Below are 20047 nucleotides of genomic sequence, written 5' to 3'. Positions count from 1 at the left end.
TTCTGACGACGAACGCATCTCTCCAGGGTTGGGGAGTTCATGTACTCCACTACACTGTGTAGGGACTATGGACAACGCAGCAAAAGAAGATGCACATCAACCTTCTAGAGCTGATGGCTATCTTCATGGCGATGAAAGCATTCAAGGTACAACTGTGCAACAAGGTCGTGTTGATCCGGACGGACAACATGACAGTCATGTACTACATTCAGAAACAGGGAGGAACACGCTCTCCACAGTTGTCTCATCTGGCTCGGAGCATGTGTAAGTGGGCCATTCAGAGAAAAATCTTCCTCATTGCGGAACACCTCCCAGGCAAGGACAATCAGATGGCGGACCTGCTCAGCAGGTACAGCCACCAAATGCACGAGTGGGAGATACATCCATTGGTACTCCACCCGTACTTCCAGCTGTGGGGTCATCCAGAGATAGACCTCTTCTCCACAAAGGAAAACGCCAAATGCCGAAGCTTTGCCGCCAGGTTCCCACACCCACAGTCGCAGGGCAATGCGATATGGATGAACTGGTCAGGCATATTTGCGTACGTTTGTCCCCCAGTACCTCTAATACCGCTGGTGGCACGCAAGCTGAAGCAACACTCGATGACGCTCATCCTGGTTGCTCCAACGTGGGCACGCCAACCATGGTACACCACGTTTCTAGAACTATCCGTGGTACCGCATCAAAGGCTGCACCTGACACCCGGGCTTTTGACGCAGAGCCATGGCAACATTCAGCACCCAGATCCGCAGCTCAACCTGGCGATCTGGCTCCTGAGGTCTTCGAATTTGGCTACCTCAATTTGCCTCCAGACTGTATGGATATCATACGGGAGGCAAGAAAGCCCACCACCAGAGCATGCTATGCGGCGAAATGGAAGCGGTTTGTCATTTACTGTGCAGACCACAACATCAACCCGCTAGACGCTTCTACTCACATCATCAATTGTTATCTGTTACATCTATACAAATGCAATCTGGCCTATGCTTCCATTCGCATACATTTGTCCGCAATAGCAGCTTATCTACAAAACAGGCAGCATCTCTCACTTTTCAGAGTGCCGGCCATTAAAGCTTTTTTGGAAGGACTCAAACGAGTCATTTCTCCCCGGACCCCGCCAGCTCCTGAATGGAACCTAAATGTGGTCCTCACCAGACTGATGGGTCCACCTTTTGAGCCTCTGCATTTCTGCGAGATTCAGTTCTTGACGTGGAAAGTGGCTTTCCTGATAGCGATTACTTCACTGCGACGCGTTATTGAACTCCAGGCACTAACTATCCAAGAGCCATTCATACAAATTCACTCCAACAGGGTGGTGCTTCGCACTAACCCAAAATGTCTTCCTAAGGTAGTTTCGCAATCAATCAGACTATTGAACTACCTGTGTTCTTCCAAAATCCTGAGTCAGTGGCGGAGAGGATGCTCCTCACACTAGACGTCAAGAGAGCCTTAATGTACTACATTGATAGGACCAAAGATTTTCAAAAAACAAAACAACTGTTTGTTGCCTTTTCGCCACAGCACAAAGGCAACCCCATTTCCAAAGCAGGTATAGCCAGGTGGATCATTAAGTGCATTCAAATTTGCTATGAAAAAGCCAAGCGCACTTTAACGGTCCCCCCGCGGGCCCACTCCACCCGCAAGTTGGGGGCCTCCATGGCTTTCTTTGGAAATATTCCTTTAGAAGACATATGTAGAGCAGCCACATGGTCTACCACACACACATTTACGAAACACTACTGTGTAGATGTGCACTCTAAACAGCAGGCAGCTGTAGGGCAGGCTGTTCAAAAAACACTTTTTCAAACTGCTGCAGCTGGCACAGGCGGCCGCCGCTAATGGAGGGACTGCTATGTATTCTATGCACAGATATGAATTCAGCAGCCCACATGCCTCGAACCGAATATGCTACTTACCAGTATCCATCTGTTCTTGGCATGTAGGGCTGCTGACATTCATATCGCCCGCCCTCCTCCCCGGCGCCTGTAGCAGCTGCCGCACTCCTAATTACTCTTCGCATGGTCATCACTCACGGTGTTACACTCCATCTTTGCCGCAATGGCTAAAAACAATCTGGGGATGGAGTCGATGCCCATGCGCACTGTAGTCCAGGGGAGGCGCCACCTATCTCATGATACTTCGAAGACTCTTCCAGGACAACAATGTGCGATCATCCGGACCCAACACTAGGCGGCGATCTATGCACAGATATGAATGTCAGCAGCCCTACATGCCAAGAACAGATGCATACTGGTAAGTAGCATATTCATTCGGCAAACGTGATATCTGTCATCGTTGTGACTGAGTAACTTGTCAGGCAAGATCTAAATCAGGCCCAAAATCAGGTGCACCTAGTGATCCAGTTCCCCCTAGAATTATGCATCTAGGGGCAAATAAAACTGCTAGCCAATTAACTCCTCTTATTAATAAGGTGATTGAGTCAGGGAAATATCCAACGCCCTGGAAGAAAGCAACAATCAGGCCCATCTTGAAGAAACCCTCTATTGATCCGTTGGAATATAAGAATGATCGCCCCATAGCAGGCCTCCCAATGGCAGCCAAAGTGCTTGAAAAAAACAATGAATAATACTCTTACAAAATACCTAGAAGTCAATGATCTGTTGGACCTGTCCCAACATGGTTTTAGGACATACCACTCTACAGAAACTGCACTTACCGTAGCAGCGGAAGAGATTCAGAAGACTGTCGACAGAGGGGGCAAGGCGATCCATTTCCTGCTAGATCTGTCGGCAGCTTTCGACACGGTAAATCATTTGGTTCTGGTCCAACGGTTACAAAACATTGGTATTGATGGCCTAGCTCTGTCCCTTCTGACATCATTCTTAGAAGATAGATAACAGACACTGGTTTGGGAGGGAATGCAATCAGATGGTTTCACTCTCCCCTGTGGCGTTCCGCAAGGCTCAGCACTCTTGCCAATACTTTTTAATATATATATCACACCACTGGCAAGACTTGTTAGGAATCATGGATTTGCGATGGTGTCCTACGCGGATGATTCACAGTTAATCATCTCGGTGGCTAAACAACCCGAGGACACAGCAGCCAGATGTCATGGATGCCTTTTGGATATCCTGTCCTGGATGAACCAAGCCTATCTAAAGATTAACACCGATAAGACGGAGGTCTTGGAATTTGGGCCAGGACAATCTTTGTGGAACTCCACGTGGTGGCCGACTAGTGCAGGAGAATTTCTCACCTTAGAAACCGGCTTAGGGCTAAGCCGGTTTCTAAGGTGAGAAATTTGGGGATAATTTTTGATACCCAGCTCAATTTCTCAGCGCAGGTAAATAGTCTCACATCGTCCTGTTTCTACCTTATAAAAAAATTGAGAAAAATCTTCCCTTTCATCGGCCAAGCTCTGCAAAAGACGGTGCTAGTGAGTCTTTTGCTGTCTAAATTAGACTATTGCAACGCAATGTTTCTGGGAATTGATAAAGCCCAGAGAAATAAACTACAGTCTCTGCAGAATGCAGCTGCTAGGCTGCTGCTGAATATTCCTAAAAGTAGCTCCACGTCAAAGGGAATCAGGGCTCTTCACTGGCTCCCTGTACAACAAAGAGCAGAGTTCAAGGCTTTGTGCATTGTGCATAAAGCACTCTACTGTAGAGGAGCTAAGGACATGCAGAGACTTTTTAGGCCTTACCCGCCAGTTAGGATGCTAAGATCTAGTAATGCCTGTTTTTTGCAAGTAAATAAAACCCGGAGAGTAAGATGGGGTGGAAAAGCATTCTCTCACCAGGCAGCTCGTTTATGGAATAAGCTGCCATCTAATCTCCGATTGCAGTCTAATCATCAAACTTTCAGGAAGGCCGTAAAGACGCTGTTGTTTTCGCAGCTATAGTTCGACATTTGGACAGCATCCCCTCACTTACATTAGCGCCAAGACGCTGTTTGCATTTGTGCGCTTTATAAATATGAATCATATCCTATCCTATCCTTACTGAAATGGACTTCGAATATTTTTGGGCTTTTTGATTTTCAGACTTTCACTGGAAATAATCTAATTGTTTTTTCTGACCCATACGCCATTGCAGTCGGCTTGGCATTGCAACTTGGTCTCTATCTACCGCACACATTGACTTACATTAGGCGCTTTATTTTTCATGGCACTTTTTCATCTTAAATATGTAAAATGCATAACTCCGGTTCTCTTTGTTGGATTCTTGTATCTTTGGCATCCTTATGTTGACAGTTTCCCAAATCCCAACTGATGGAGAAAAAAGGTAGTGCCACTCCTGAATTGATCACAGAAAATCAGACAAACTACTTTGTATCAGTCAAAACGTAACCCTGTCCATTCAGTCCCAAAAGTTCCATTCTGAGTTAGGTGAAGAGACAAAAAACAAAGCAGAGGAAAAGTCATAAGCAACCTTTCAAAAGGTGAGCAGTGGACTATAATGAGTAGTGATTTATCTAATAATGGACTTAACTAAATCTAATTCCTCACACATAGATGCTCCTATTATTATTCACTACCTCATTGTGTATGTTTAGCATGTTTATCTCCTTTTCCTCACTACTGTTTGCTTATTCTGCCTACTAGGATATTTTACATCCAATATGTGGCATTCCACTTTTTGTTGAAGGTAACTTCCCACTAGTCGATTTGTATCATATTGCCCCTCTTTTTACATCTAATATAGATTTAATTGAAATCTACTGACACTTATAATGCTCTGTACTTGTGTTGATACTGTTTACATTTTGTTTTGTAATGCACTTGACATATGTCCTCGCTATATTCAATTGCGTACATTCTAGAGAATACTGTAAAGAATACTGGGAATCATAATAGTTCCCTTTTGGCACTCTATGGTATTCACTCAAGAGTAGGTTTATGTATTTCTAATTCATTTACTTTTTCTGTTTGTAGCATTAGATTATTTATTGTGAATTGCACAGGATGTTTAGCTAGTGCTGCTTCATAAATGTGATGTCTTTAAATGTAAACCCAAGAACCCAGATAGGTGAACCCAACTATTGAATAGATGAAGTTGTTTTCTACACTATAACTGCATAAAGACCTAACTCATATTGGTTTCTGCACATTCTGATATGGAGCAAGCAGCATACATATGTGAAGAGAGCAGCAAAAACAAAATTTACATCTAGTTGGGTAAGGGAAGGGAGTAACAGAGTGTGTAAAACACCGAAATATACTCGAAAGTTAATACTGAAGCAGGTGAAAGTGGTCTGAGCTCTTCTAGAAAAGAGACTTTGAAAGAAAGGCAGTTGGAAGAAAATACCCCTCGTCATTGCAAAGAGAAACAATGAGAAAATAGCACCGACATATGAGCCTGATTCACATTTTTGAGTAAATTACACATTTGAGTAAGTTTGCAACTTTTTTGGCTATTCACAAAATCTGAGTGTATATTTACTCAAAAAGTATAGCTTACTGGTCTTCACTGAACTGGTAGGCCCGGGGGCTATACACAAAGGTAAATTACACTTTTTAATACATCTGCACATATAATTTACTCTTACACTTTTAGTAACTTTACTACTATTGGCTTTCCACAAAATCTGAGTGTAAATTATTTAGAAGTGTAATTTACTTTTTGTGAATGAGGTTCAATGTTTGTGAATGGCCACCAGGCCCTTCAGTTTGGTGGAGACGTTACAAGATACTCATTTGGGAGTAAATTTACACTTGGATTTTGTGAACAGCCGAAAAGTAGTAAACTTACTCAAAGTGTAAATTACTCTGATGTGTAAGTATACGTTTAGGAATCAGGCCCACAAAGTCATATAAGTAGCACTAACTAAAAAAGCCAGAAGAAGAGGGAATCGTTATCTTTTTTGCCTCTTTCTGTGTGATCTCTAATTTTATGTGTATGTATTCTTGTGTGTGTTTACCCATATGTCTGCATCCATGGAGACTGCATCTATTTCAATCTTTGCTCCTCCTCGTGCTTCTGCATCATCCTGTTCATCCTCTTTGTTTTTGTACTTCCCACATTCACTAGACTGTGCGTGAGAGTAAGCAGATGCGTGTCCCATATGTCTGATTTTTTTCTCTACTGTCTGAAGAGTTGACACCTGCTGACAACATTTTTTTGAATTAACTTCTGATTGGTAGTAGGGTTTCATTTTGTCTCAGATATTAGAAGGGTGGGTTACTCTGACGATGTAACCAGTATAATAAAGAATATATTTCACAAAGTTTGAGAAGACATATCCTCTATTTGTCTCGTGGTATTTCAGGCAGGAGTACTATTTTTCTGTAGCCATAGTTTCTGTAGTAAAATATGCCTGGCTGCACAGCCAACAGATGAATTGAGCGAGACAGACAAGGTACACACGTGTAGCAATGCAACAATATCGCAAGTTTCCTTCTGTTTTTCCAGAAATGATGCAGCCTGGGAAGTGGAAATCAAAGTTTCTATTTAGCAAACAGTACAGGTGCTGCATAGGTATCAGCAGTGTAAAGCACACTTCGAAAATGGTTGCTTATATTACAGGCAACAGCAAAGCATGCTCGCCTTGGAAAAACAGGGCACAGTGTGAATATCAGCACTGCAGGCATTTCCATCAATGAAAGCGCACGCAGCACAGGCAAAAGCGTTGCAGACGTCTTTTACACATGAAGCAGGTATGCACATGGAGAAGTATTGCATGCTTATCGATCACAAAAGACCGAAACGTAACAAGCAAACACAGTACAAGCCTTCCTTACACACAACACAGACCCAGCGTGGACCGCTGTAACTTACAAAGCGTTTGGGAAATATAGCATGCACCGCACATACTACTGTGTAAGGTTCCCTCACACACAGAGCCAATGAAGCAAAGAATAAACAATACAAGGCTGCATTTGAACAAGATGAGTGACATTAGTCCCTTTAATATCAATTGTCACTGCCTCACCCCGGACTCCTGCTGGGAAAGGATGACGTTTTCTTGAATATTGGTGCAGTAACCCATGCAACCAGTTACTTGAATTTTTTTACACTCCTCCTTAACTCTGTATACACCTGTCCAAATCACTGAAAGTCTTGAATCTGATCTAACTCAGAAGATCACCACTTCTCTCATAGCGTCTGGCTCATCAGCATGAAGCTAATTCTGATGTTGGTACAAGTCTGAACGGCCTACTATTAAACCTGATTTAATTATCTTGTCTCTTACAGAAATGTGATACCTCAAAACACAAAGTGCTGGCTGTGTCAGTCTGCCCTCAGTCTTTGCCTTATTTTGCTGCAAAATTCAACCTGTGTGTGAACGACGCTGCCAAGAAATTGTGTGGTTTCCTCAAAAGCCTAGGTATTTCCAGGTTTAGTATTATAATGAAACACATGCTTTTTTTGTTATTGTTGCACTTTTCAGTCCAGCCTTTTATTATATGAGTGCTTTGTATAACCATGCCAAAAACTGCGAACTAATGAGAGGATTAATGGGTAACTGGTCTATCCTATCACTCCCTTGTATACTGATTCAACTCAACAAGTATGATAGACGGAGGATTCATGGAATATTATTCATGTATTCATATAGATACAAACCTTAGTCAGAGTAAAGATTGTTTTTTCTTTTTGAAGGCTCTGAATCAATGTTCCCTCTAATTTGTTTCTTCTGTGTGCTGAAGTGTGACTTCTCTGTGCACTGCAGCCAAGGTTATGTGCGCCAGGAATTAGATCATGCGTGTGGGCGCAGCATCTAAAGAAAGGGGCGTGGCCAACATTTAAGTGGAAGTGGGTATGTGACACTTTTACACAAAGTGTATTAAAAATAAAGAAAGAAAGCTTTTGTAGCACGGCCGCTAAAGTGAAAGTGGTCATGCTGTGAATTAAATAAATAAATAAGGCCCTCAGGGCACTGTATCTAATGTGACCCCACAGGGACGGTTCCTTTTAAAGGCCAGAGGAGATTAGCCCCGCCTGCGGCGACTCTCCCCCACCTTTTAGACCATACCATTGTTACTACTTTATAATTATCACAGGCTGCTGGTGATATTGTTGTTGCTGCCCCTCAGTTTTGGAGTGTGAGCTTGCCTCTGAACTGAACTGGACCAGCCGGAAAGAAACAATCCAACAATAGAGCTGGTGCCCATGTGCCCTGTTAAATAAGAGGAGTCACTATACCTCATGACTCGAACTGCTCCTTCGAAGAAAAAATAGTTGCAAATGTCTGAGCCCAACACTAGGTAGTAGAAGTATGCAGTGCATGTGTAATCTGAAAGAAACAGGTTAGTATTAGATTCCTTACCTTAGAATTTCCCCAGGCGTCAGTCTGGATCTGGAAATTTTTGTGTAGCAGTACCCCTGCGCCACGGTACATGTCGTCTGCGGCTCCGTGTCTGTCGTTGGCGCCTAGATGACATCGCCGGAGTACTTAGACGCCGCCCTCGCGCGCTGAAGTCAGTTCTTCTTTTTTCCGCACTAGCAAGCGCCGATCCAGGAAAAGTGGTACCCTTAGTAAATTTTTTACTAAACTTTTTTGATCTTTTTGATCTGTTTTTCGAGTCGAACAACTCCATAGGTGCAGGTAGGGATGCCCGGGTTCAAACCCTGTGCCAACTGCAGCAGACTAATGTCGGTTACCGACCCCCATCGCCGGTGCCTGCATTGCCTGGGGCCCGACCACGATGACAAGTCGTGCCCCGACTGCCGGGCCTTGACGTCGAAGGCTAGGCGGGAGAGGTCCTGTAAGCGTTTCGAGCTCCGGCAGTCGGCCCCGCGCCGCTCGAGGTCCCGGTCCGGGAGGCGTCGAGGGACAGTTCGTTGGGCCGGAGTCATCACAGCTCGGCGAGTCGACACCACTCGGTGGCGGACGTGGTAACCGCCGGTGCCTGGGGATAACGGCGAGGCCAGTCCACATCCACCCCCGCAGCATCCGCCTCAAAGCCTTCCTAGTCCGAGCTTTCAGGCCCATTTGACACCAGTGGGGGGCAGGGTTCGCCATCACCTCCTCCACTGGCGCACCATCACATCGGACAGGTGGGTGCTGCAAATCGTCCGAAGGGGCTACTCCCTCCCCTTCGAGGCGACTCCTCCAGCCATGCCACCGCAGTGCCACCGCATGTCGGGGGATCACTTGAATCTTCTGCAAGAGGAAGTTGCAGCCCTCTTGGCCAAGGGGGCCATCGAGCGCGTTCCTGAGCCAGAAGTAGGATGTGGTTGTTACTCCCACTACTTTCTGGTTCCCAAGACCCTATCTTGGACCTGCGGAATGTCAACGGCTTCCTCCGGTAGGAGAAGTTCAAGATGCTGACCTTGGCTCAGGTCTTAGCTGCCCTGGACCCGGGAGACTGGATGGTAGCGTTGGACTTGCAGGACGCTTATTTTCACATCCCCGTCCTGCCGGCACACTGTCGTTACCTGCGGTCCACGGTAGGCCACGAGCACTTTCAGTTTACTGTGCTCCCCTTCGGCCTTACCAGCGCCCCTCGAGTGTTCACGAAAGTGATGGCGGTGGTCGCAGCTCATCTGCGCAGTTTGGGGGTGTCAGTCTTCCCTTATCTCGACTGGTTGTTGAAGGCGGGCTCGCCCCAGACAGTCGTCAGCCACCTCCAGACTACGGCCGACCCCCTGCACCAGCTGGGGTTCTCCATCAATGTGCCGAAGTCACACCTGTGTCCCTCCCAAAAGCTCCTCTTCATCGGAGTGGTTCTAGACTCGGTGCAGTTTCGGGTTTATCCTCCCGAACAGCGGGTTCGAGATATTCAGGCTCTGATTCTGATCTTTCAGCCTTTATCCCGAGTCTCGGTCAGGTTGACGCTGCGGCTTCTGAGGCTGATGGCCTCCTGCATGCTTCTGGTGCATCAATCCAGGTGGCGGATGCGGGCTCTGCAGTGGGACCTGAAGTTTCAGTGGGCCCAGCATCAGGGCAACTTGTCCGACCATGTCTTGATCTTGGAGGGCACTGCAAGACAGTTGCAGTGGTGGCTCACGGACGGCGATTGGGTCAGCGGCAGATCCCTCTCCCTACCCCAACCGGAGCACGTAGTTGTGACGGACGTGTCCCTCCTGGGCTTAGGGGGGCCTCACGGGAGAGGCGGAGATCAGAGGCCTCTGGTCTCCGGCGGAGTCCCGGCTCCACTTCAACCTTCTGGAGCTGCGGGAGATCTGGCTTGCACTGAAAGCATTCCTCCCCTCTGTCCGGGGGAGAGTAGTGCAGGTGCTCACGGACAACACCACCGCCATGTGGTACTCCAACAAACAGGGAGGGGTGGGGTCGTGGACCCTGTGCCAGAAGGCTCTGCGCCTCTGGCAGTGGCTGGAACATCAGGGCGTGACCCTGGTGGTTCAACACCTGGCAGGTTCCCTGAACGCCAGGGCGGACGAACTCAGCTGTCGGTGCATGATGGATCACGAATGGTGTCTGAACTCGGACGTGGCGCAAGGTCTCTTTCAGCATTAGGGAGAGCCTTGGTTAGATCTATTCGCCACAGAAGAGAACGCGCAATGTCATCAGTTCTGCATGTTGGAATTTCCAAGGCGGCACTCGCTCTGAGACTCTTTTCGTCGCGAGTGGGGTTGCGGTCTGTTGTACGCCTTTCCGCCTATACCACTTCTGCCCAGAGTGCTGAAGAAGATCAGACGCGACCGGGCCCAAGTCATCCTTGTGGCTCCGGACTGGGCACGAAGATACTGGTATCCCGAGCTACTAAGCATGTCAGTCGATCCCCCGATTCAACTGCCTCTTCAGGAGGACCTTCTGTCGCAGCAGCTGGGGACGGTCCGCCACCCGAACCTGTCGAGCCTCCACCTACATGCGTGGAGATTGAGTGGCGACAGTTGAGGCCATTTGACTTGCCTCCTGAAGTCTGTGATGTGATTCTGGCAGCCAGACGTCCCTCCACAAAATCGGTATACGCCTGCAGGTGGAACAAATTTGTGGCATGGTGCACAGCAAAGGCTGTGGATCCTCTCTCTGCCCCTCTTTTTGAGGTTCTCCTCTTCCTTCTTTCTCTTGCCCAGCAGGGCTCTGCTCTGGACACTATCAAGGGCTACCTCTTGCCCAGCAGGGCTCTGCTCTGGACACTATAAAGGGCTACCTCTCTGCCATTTCTGCCTTTCTAAGGCTACCAGATCAGCCCTCTTTGTTCAAGTCCCCGGTTGTAAATAGGTTCTTGAAGGGCATCACTCATATGTTTCCACCCGTTCCTTTCGTGATGCCCCAGTGGGACTTGAACCTTGTTCTGACTTATGTGATGTGCGCTCCCTTTGAGCCACTTCATAACTGTACTCTTCGTCTTCTCACTCTTAAGACTGCATTCCTGGTTGCCATAACCTCTGCCAGGAGAGTGAGTGAGCTCCAGGCTCTTTCTTCACAACCTCTTTTCCTTTCTGTCCATCTGGACAAAGTTGTGTTGCGGACGCGACCCTCCCAGCCTTCCACATCGGGCAGTCCATCACCTTGCCCACTTTCTTTCCGCCTCCGCATCCCTCTAAAGAGGAAGAGAGGCTCCACCGTCTGAACCCAAAACGTGCGCTCTCATACTATCTGGATTGCACACGCCAGTTCTGGGTGGATGACCAATTCTTTCTTGGTTACGTGGGTGCTAAGAAAGGACGGGCGGTGCACAAGCGAACCATTTCTCGGTGGGTCGTCTTGTGCATCAAGGCATGCTATTCTTTGGCTAAAAAGGAGCCTCCTGTTGGACTGAGGGCCCATTCCACTCGGACCACGGCGGCCCTGGGTCGGGGAGTCCCCTTGCAGGACATCTGTCAGGCAGCTACATGGGCCTCGCTGCACACGTTTGCTAGACACTACTGCCTGGACAGCCAAGTCCGGAGAGATGGCTTCTTTGGCCATTCCGTTCTCCAGGACTTTCTGGTGTGATCATTGGTTCGCAGACCCACCACCGGGGTTGGTATTGCTGGGGTATCTTTTCTAAGGTAAGGAATCTAATACTAACCTGTTTCTTTCAGATGCACAAGTTACTTAACTGCGGTAATGATATACCTGTAAGTAGTTAGTATTAGATTCCTTACTGCCCCATCCATCCTCCCCGTTCTGCGAACCGATAACTAGGGTTAAGGTTCATCCCTTTCAGGGCCCTAATTTCATGGCACCAGTGTTGGTTTTTATCATAGCTCTGCGTTTCTGGCGCGGAAAAGCTGTGTATAAGAACTGACGTCAGCACGTGAGGGCGGCGTCTAAGTACTCCGGCGACGTCAGCACCAACGATGCCGACGACAGACGTGGAGCCACAGACGACACCTACCGACGGGCAGGGGTACTGCTACGCAAAAATTTCCGGATCCAGACTGACTCCGGAGTTAAACATGTGAGCGCGCGCGCTTGCGTACAGCTTCCTGGGAACACTGCTCTGGACCCATACCCAGGAAAGTGACATGCTTCATTACAGGTTCGCTTCTCATCCTTGATATGTTGAGTTATGCCCAAGTAGGAGTTTTTAGTAGGAGACTTGTAGAGTATTAATTTTCAAGCTGGTATGCCTAAAATGTAATCCTTCATTTATGTGCAAGATATAGTTTTCAAGTTAAAAGAGGGTGGGTTCCGTATCTTAAGTTGACCTACTGGTAGACAAATAACTTTTTATTATAGTCTCTGTTTCTCTATGGTGGGATTAGAGATATTGCACAGTAGTTCTACAAATTATCCCCTATATCCATTTACAGACTGCATGTTTCAGCCGCTATAAAAACCCCAAATGGGGTCTCTGTGTTTTTTCTGAAGAGAGCTTGGGTGCTCTTCTCTACCCAATTACCTATTAGTATAGGTTCACATATAGTTTGGTAGGTGGAAGGCTGTATTGAGTATTAAAAAGGAAACAACAGAAAACAAGTAGGGTTTACCTAGTTCAGTGACTATATCCTGCCCTGGAAACAATAGAAAAACAGACTCTCACTGTTAATACATTGGATTTAATGATATGTTTGTCAGGTAATCTATGGAGATTATCTAATTAGAAGTTAATACTCTAAGATGAATTAATAGGAGGCCAACACAGGGTCTCCAGTCATTCCAATAACTCTTAGCGCAAAAAAGCAGGTTGCATACTGTCATACTCCTGTGAGCACACTCTGTGCACATGCTATGAGTTGTGTGTACTGTAACACTCAGATGAATCCTAGGGCCATGTGGGACTATGAGGTCATGTTGTATGTTGCCAAACATAGATACACGGGTTGAATTTGAAAGGAAGGTCCCGTTCCCGAGGTCATTCCCACAGCAGCTTCTCTTCACAGTTGAAGTCTTCACGTAATTCAAAAGAGAAGCACAAATAGTCCAAATCCTTCACTGAGATATGGCGGCAGGCAGAGGCATTGGGACCCGGTGTTACTCTGTGGTGGGGGGACTTTAATGTTGTATTTGATCCTGAACATCGGCCAGACAGCACGCTCCCCGGCAGCTGCGACAGAAGATTTCTGCCGCATCCAGCCCAGCAGCAGAGTTCGAGCCTTGCGCCCGACTCTGCCACAGGTTTTCAGCTTAATTGGTTTTCGCGCTCTGACAGCGCGTGTTGTGTGCTTGTGTGCTCCATGTCTGTTTTTCTTTGACAGGTTTCTGCCTCATCTGCCTGATTGTTTGTCTTAAGCGCCGTAGCGCCTTGCTGCCTCCCGCTTCCCGAGCCCTGGTGATCTTTTCCCCTTAGCTCTGCCCCCCACCAGTCTCCTGCCCGCCTCCTCCTCTAGCCCACACCCTTCCCCTTCATAACGGCGGCCACTGGCACGCCTAAGGCAAGCCTGTCTGCGCCTGGACCGCGCCCAGCTCCAGGACCCCTGGTCCTCCAGTCCGCCACCGCTACACACCCGCCCTTCTCCTCGCACTCCACCCGGCCGCCACGATGACTGCATACAAGCCTCACCTAACAACACACATGGAGCCTTCTTGTGTGCTCACTGCAGAAGCACCTTTCCCAACGAAGTCATGCAATTAGCCAGCAAAGTACCGCCTACCACCAAGCCTTCAAACACCATCAACTGCATCCTCCTCAATTTATGATCCCTGCACCGGCACGCCATAGAGATATGGGACCTACTCGACACCCTAGCTCCGGACGTCGCGTTCTTCACTGAGACCTGGACTACTGCCAGCTCCGGGCCAGACATGTACACAGCCATACCAGACGGATACAAACTCAAGAGGATAGACCGCCACAATGGCCCGGGTGGAGGCCTCGCCATCGCACACAAAGCCTCCATCCAACTCTCCTCCTCCTGTCCTAGCAGCACTCTTCCCAACCTAGAACACCTCCACTTCCAGATACACACCAACTCCAGAACTACGCTTCGGGCACGCTCATCTGCAGGTCGCCTGGTCCCCGTGCACAACCCACCACCACCATCACGGAACTCGCCGCAGCCCACGCCATCATGTCCACGAACTACATCATGCTCGGAGATCTCAATTTCCACCTCGAAAACCTCCGGGACCCCAATTCCAATGTGCTACTTGAAAATCTTGCCAACCTAGAACTCCAGCAACTGGTCAATACTCCCACCCACATCGCAGTGCACACGCTGGACTCCATCTTCGCCGAAGGGTCAAACATCAAGTTCACCCACACGACCCATCACTCCTGGAAAGACCACCACTGCATCCACTTCATCTTCACATCCAGCATCGTACCCAAAAAGCCCCGTGCCCGCCCCGACGGAACTGGGGCAAGGTTACCGAAGACCTTCTCAACGCCACCATCCTCCTCGAGCCCCCCCTCAGACACCACCGACGCCATTGCCAAGGAACTCCACCGGTGGATCGCCAGTTGTGCAGACAAGCTGGTTCCTCTCCGGCAGTCTTCCACTGTTCGTCCAGTCAAAGCCGACTGGTTCACCACCGAACTCCTCGAGTCCAGACACACGTGCAGGCGTCTCAAGAAATCTTAGAGGAACCAGAAGTCCACCGACTCCCACACCGACCACAAGATCGCCATGAAGTACTATCACCAGCTGATCAGAGAGACCAAGAGAACGTTCATCAGAGAAAAAATTATCAACAACGCTATCAACACTCGCGAACTTTTCAACGTCATCAAACAGCTGACCAAGCCCTGATGCGAAGCCTCGGACATCACACACTCCCAAGATCTCTGCAACAAGCTCAGCACCTTCTTCCACCAGAAGATCATGACTCTCTACGAAAATTTCAACGAGCCTACCTTGACCTGCACCCCCACTACCACCACCACCACCAACAAACCTACTATCACCACTTGTACCCCAGCATCCGTTGAACTCATCACCACCATCATGAAGAAAACTTGTTTAGGAGCCCCGACGGACCCCTGCCCCGCACATCTTCCACAGAGCTTCCGCGGCCATCGCCCCCGAACCAGCAAGTACCATCAACTCCTCCCTGACATCTGGCACTTGCCCAGGGGACTGGAAACACGCAGAAGTGAAGCCCCTCCTCAAAAAACCATTGGCCGACCCAGCTGACCTCAAAAACTACCAACTTATCTCCCTCCTCCCTTTCGCTGTGAAAGTCACAGAAAGGCTCGTAAACACCCAGTTGACCACGTACATAGAAGATAACTGCATCCTGGACCCCTCCCAATCCAGGTTCCGTTGCAACCACAACACAGAGACTGCACTGATCGCCGCCACCGATGACATCCTTATTCTTCTCGACCAGGAACATACTGCAGCCCTCATCCTCCTTGACCTCTCAGCTGCATTCGACACCGTCTCACACCGCACACTACCCACCAGGCTCCTCGACGCGGGAATTGAGGGCTAGGCCCTCATCTGGATCTGATCCTTCCTCTCCGACAGAACTCAGAGTGTCTTACTTCCCCCCTTTCTCTCCAAACCCACCGACATCGTTTGCGGAGTACCCCAAGGATCCTCTCTTGAGCCCTACTCTGTCCACCATATACATGGCCCCCATCGTCTGACAGCACGGACTCGGCATCGTGTCCTATGCGGATGACACCCAGCTCATTCTCTCCCTCACCAGCAACCCCGAAGACACCAGACTCCGCTTCCAGGAAGGAATGACAAAAGTGGCCAGATGGATGAAAGACAGCTGCCTCAAACTCAACTCCGAAAATACAGAGGTGCTCATCTTCAGGCCCCGCCCATCGCCTGGAACGACACCTGGTGGCCTCCCACCCTTGGGACCCACCCTGACGGATCACGCTCGCAACCTCGGCATAATCCGCGACTCCTCCCTATCCATGAACCTTCAAATCAACGGCATCTCCTCCACCAGTTTCAACTGCCTCTGGATCCTACGCAAAACTTTCAAGTGGACCCCCCCCCCCCCGGACTGCAGTAAGACCGTCACACGCGCTCATCACCAGCCGTCTCGACTACAGCAACGCACTCTACGCCGGAATCAACAAAGCCCTACTACGCAAACTCCAAACTATTCAAAACGCTGCCGCCAGGCTCATCCTAGGATTACCACGCCACAAGCACATGACTCCACACCTGCAAGAACTCCACTGGCTTCCTGTGGATAAGAGAGTTACCTACAAATTACTCACGCATGCCTTCAAATCCCTCAACAACAACGGACCCAAATACCTCAACAACCGAATGTGTTTCCACGCTCCCAAAAGGAACTTCCACTCAGCCGACCTCGCATTGGCAGAGGTCCCCCGCGTTCACCGGAATAGAGCGGGAGGTAGAGCTTTCTCTTACTCCGCAGCCACAGCTTGGAACTCTCTCCCATTAGACATAAGACACTCTCCAACCCTGCAAACCTTTAAACAGGCACTCAAGACCTGGCTTTTTGACTAACCGGAGCAGCCCCCCACCCTCTTTCCCTTCCCCAGCGCCCTGAGACCCTCATAGGTGAGTAGCACGCTTTACCAACCACTGATTGATTGACTGATTGAACTTGACAGAGCCAGCGACACTAGGCAGCCACACCCACGGGCTGCTGCCCAATTGCTCCTTATTATGCAGATCTTTGAGTTGCTAGATAGCAGGTGTTCTAGACATGCCGACCTGAAAGAGGGAACCTGTATAAATAAAGACTATTGGCTCATTGTGCGGGACTCAGCTTCGTGGTCGGCAAAGGAATCCAACATGCAGCGCACGCTCTCTAACCACACACCAGTTCTATTGGAACTACAGTTGCCAGATGTACCCTCCTGGGCCTTTTCTTGGCGGCTCCCATCAGGAGCACTTCGCAACCAAGTATTTAGTGAGCATATTAAAACGGCGATCATGGACTACTTCAAGTATAATGATAAGGACTCATTAGGGCTGCCCTACGGGAGACCCTCAAGGAGCTTACATTGCCAAACAGGTGGGCGTACTTCATGTGTTGTGGAGGGACTTGTTGAGTCTTGAACGTAATATCCGGGACTTGGTGGGTCGTTTCTACACTGACCACGACCCGCAGTTTATTGCGGATATACATGGTAGATAAGCAGAATGTGAAGAGGCCACCCAGCAGGAGTTGCACTGTTTGCGGGAGGAGCGGGCGTAACACTTTGGAGAAGACGATAGGCCTGGAGAGTCCCTAACTCAGTTGCTGCGAAAACCCTGGGCGAGTGATTACTATACCGAATTGCAGGGCGATGATACATGCACACATATGGGTACATCAGCAGCCCAGGAAATTAACATTTTCCTCTGCACAATATCCTACCAGGCAGGAAACTACCCCAGCGGACCTCTCTGACTAGTTTGATTTAATCCAACTCCTATGGCTCTAGGAATGCCATAGACGATATCTGAACGAGCCCTTTACTATTGAAGAAATTATTGGGGTGATCCGCTCCATACCTGCAGACAAGGCACTAAGTCTTGATGGCCTCCAAGTTGCATTCTATATAGAATTTTCTCCCATACTCGCCCCACCCCTAATGGAGGTCTATGTGGTGAGTCTCTCGTTGGGCATGCTACCTCCCTCCATGAGCAAGGCCCGTATTGTTACTTTACTGAAGCCTGCAAAGGACCCCAGTCTCCTCGACTCCTACAGACCACTCTCTTTTATCAATACAGATAATGAAATACTCGCCAAGCTGCTTGCCTCGACGCTTATTCCACTACTCCCAATAATGGTGAGGCCTAAACACGCGGAGTCTGTGCCTGGCAGGTCCATCTTGCATAACCTCCACACTTTCTTTGCAATGCTTCATACAATTAACCCCCTCCTTGTTGCACACCGTAACTTTCTTCTTAAACACCACTAAGGCATTTGATTCCCTTGAATGGCTGTACCTATTTACCCTACTGGAACACCTTGGGTTGAGTCCCTCCTTTCCTAAATATGTAGGCTTGCTCTACTCCCTGCCCATGGTCCGACTGCTCATCACTGGCTGTGTATCCGACTCCTTTGCAGTCACCTGTGGCACCCAGCATGGGTGGCCCTTTCTCCCATCCTTTTTGCAATTGCGATGGAGCCCCTTGCGGCTCACCTGCGTCAACATCACACGCATCGGGTCTGGCTTTCTCTTCTCGTAGAATCTTAGTGTGGCTATGCGCAGATGATGTCCCTTTATATGTCAGAGACCCACGTGTTATTCTAGTGCCGCTTAAAAGGGAATTCACCAGGTTTGTGGGGATATCTGCTATTAGCATCAACCGGATTAAGTCTATTATCTTTCCATTGATCGACGCTACCTCCAAAACTGACTCTGAATTCTCCCTTGTCTGAGCGGAGGGTGCAGTCAAATATCTCAGGGTATGGCTAAGTAGGAGTATTGAAGAATTGTGGATGAATAATTACGGCCGATTGTTAACCTGGTTGAATGAAAGACTTATAAGATGGAAACACCTTCCATTATCATTGACTGGACGCCTAGCCATGGCAAAAATGATAGTCCTTCCTAAGTTCGTCTTCTTATTTATTAATTTGCTACTCCCCCTGCCTCTCTATTTCCGTCGGCAGCTCCGATCACGCCTTATCTCACCGACCTGGGCAGGTTCTCAACCGCACATCGCCTGAGAGATTCTGACACTTCCCTTCAAGCAGGGTGGTCTTGATGCCCCAGATCTGGATCTCTATTATACGCTCAGGCGCAATTTGCACACTACTAGCTGTTTCCAATACCATTCATGACACACGTGGCCCCTGAATGTGACTTTGTGGCTCCTTGTTCCTTGCGGATGGGTTTGTTCCAGACTCCAACGCGGCCTTGTGACGGTGTTGACATGGTGGCTTGTACTGTACGGGCGTGAGATATGTTGAGATATGTTGCTCCGGCAGAGACCCTTGGAGTTTGTCCTTTGTAATTAGGAGTACAAACAGAGAGGAAAGACCTCTCACAGTTATAGCACCTTAATGTGTGCTAGACATACAGGGCACTGACAACATTTAAGCCCCCTGTACCACCCCTACACATAAAAGCTCCTCAAGAAAGCCAGTTTAAAAAAAAGCCTGGCTGAAACTAGTAGACCACACTGGACATGGGAGACCGTAAGTCTATCCCCACACGTCCTTAACTTTGTTTTTAACTCTGCCTAGGGGCCCATCAATAAAGTAACCGTTCGGGACCCCTAGGACAGAATTTTAAAACCTCACTCAACCTACCATTTTCCCACACTCGCATTACAAAACCTGCTCCACTGTAACCAGCCGTCGTAGCACACCTGAGGTACACCCAGTACCTCAGGTGGGGCCCGATGAGGACGCATGCCACCAACTAGGTTGGTGGGTGAGGGCCTTCATAAAAAACCAATTGGTTTCCCTTTGCAGACACATACTCCACGTATATTGTCCTAGTAGCTAGTTATTCTTGTTTATTTCAAACATCTTTTTGCACCTTCAGTGCTACTCATCGGATAGCCTTTATTGTCCTTCACTCGTGATTCAGGAACCTGTACCAGATTGTGCAGGCTTTGCCTCACCTCTCTGGGCGCAGTCTATCCTAACGATAAGTTTATAGCACCACAGGAAGTCTTACATGCAGACATTGCCACGTTCCTAGATACATTTACATACTACCAATTGCATAGCACTATTTGCACATCATACATGTCATTTCCCCGACTTCCGGTAGAGCTTAGTCCTGTCCGTTTCCCGGGTATTTTCAGGAAGAAACTGAAGAAATTCCTCATCAGATAATTCTCAACAGAAGCGGTCAGTCTACCTCTTAGGCACACGCCGGTACACTTCTAGGAGTAGCTGCGCGCGATATAAATGTCAA

The 20047-nt window shown here is 48.5% G+C and overlaps 1 protein-coding gene across 4 annotated transcripts in view; it reads left to right on the top strand.

Moving 5' to 3' along the window:
- NARF (nuclear prelamin A recognition factor) overlaps positions 1-20047 on the top strand; it is a 398106-nt gene that overhangs the window by 232678 nt on the left and 145381 nt on the right. For all 4 annotated transcript variants that reach the window (XM_086930648.1, XM_086930650.1, XM_086930651.1 and 1 more), the window contains one exon: positions 7158-7290. In XM_086930648.1, coding sequence (XP_086786774.1) covers positions 7158-7290 — 133 coding nt within the window. The remainder of the gene's footprint in view (positions 1-7157; positions 7291-20047) is intronic.

Source organism: Lissotriton vulgaris, chromosome 7, assembly GCF_964263255.1.
Source record: "Lissotriton vulgaris chromosome 7, aLisVul1.2, whole genome shotgun sequence".
NCBI classification, from domain to species: domain Eukaryota; kingdom Metazoa; phylum Chordata; class Amphibia; order Caudata; family Salamandridae; genus Lissotriton; species Lissotriton vulgaris.
The sequence above is the reverse complement of the archived record's forward strand: the minus strand, read 5'-3'. Positions and strand labels throughout refer to the sequence as shown.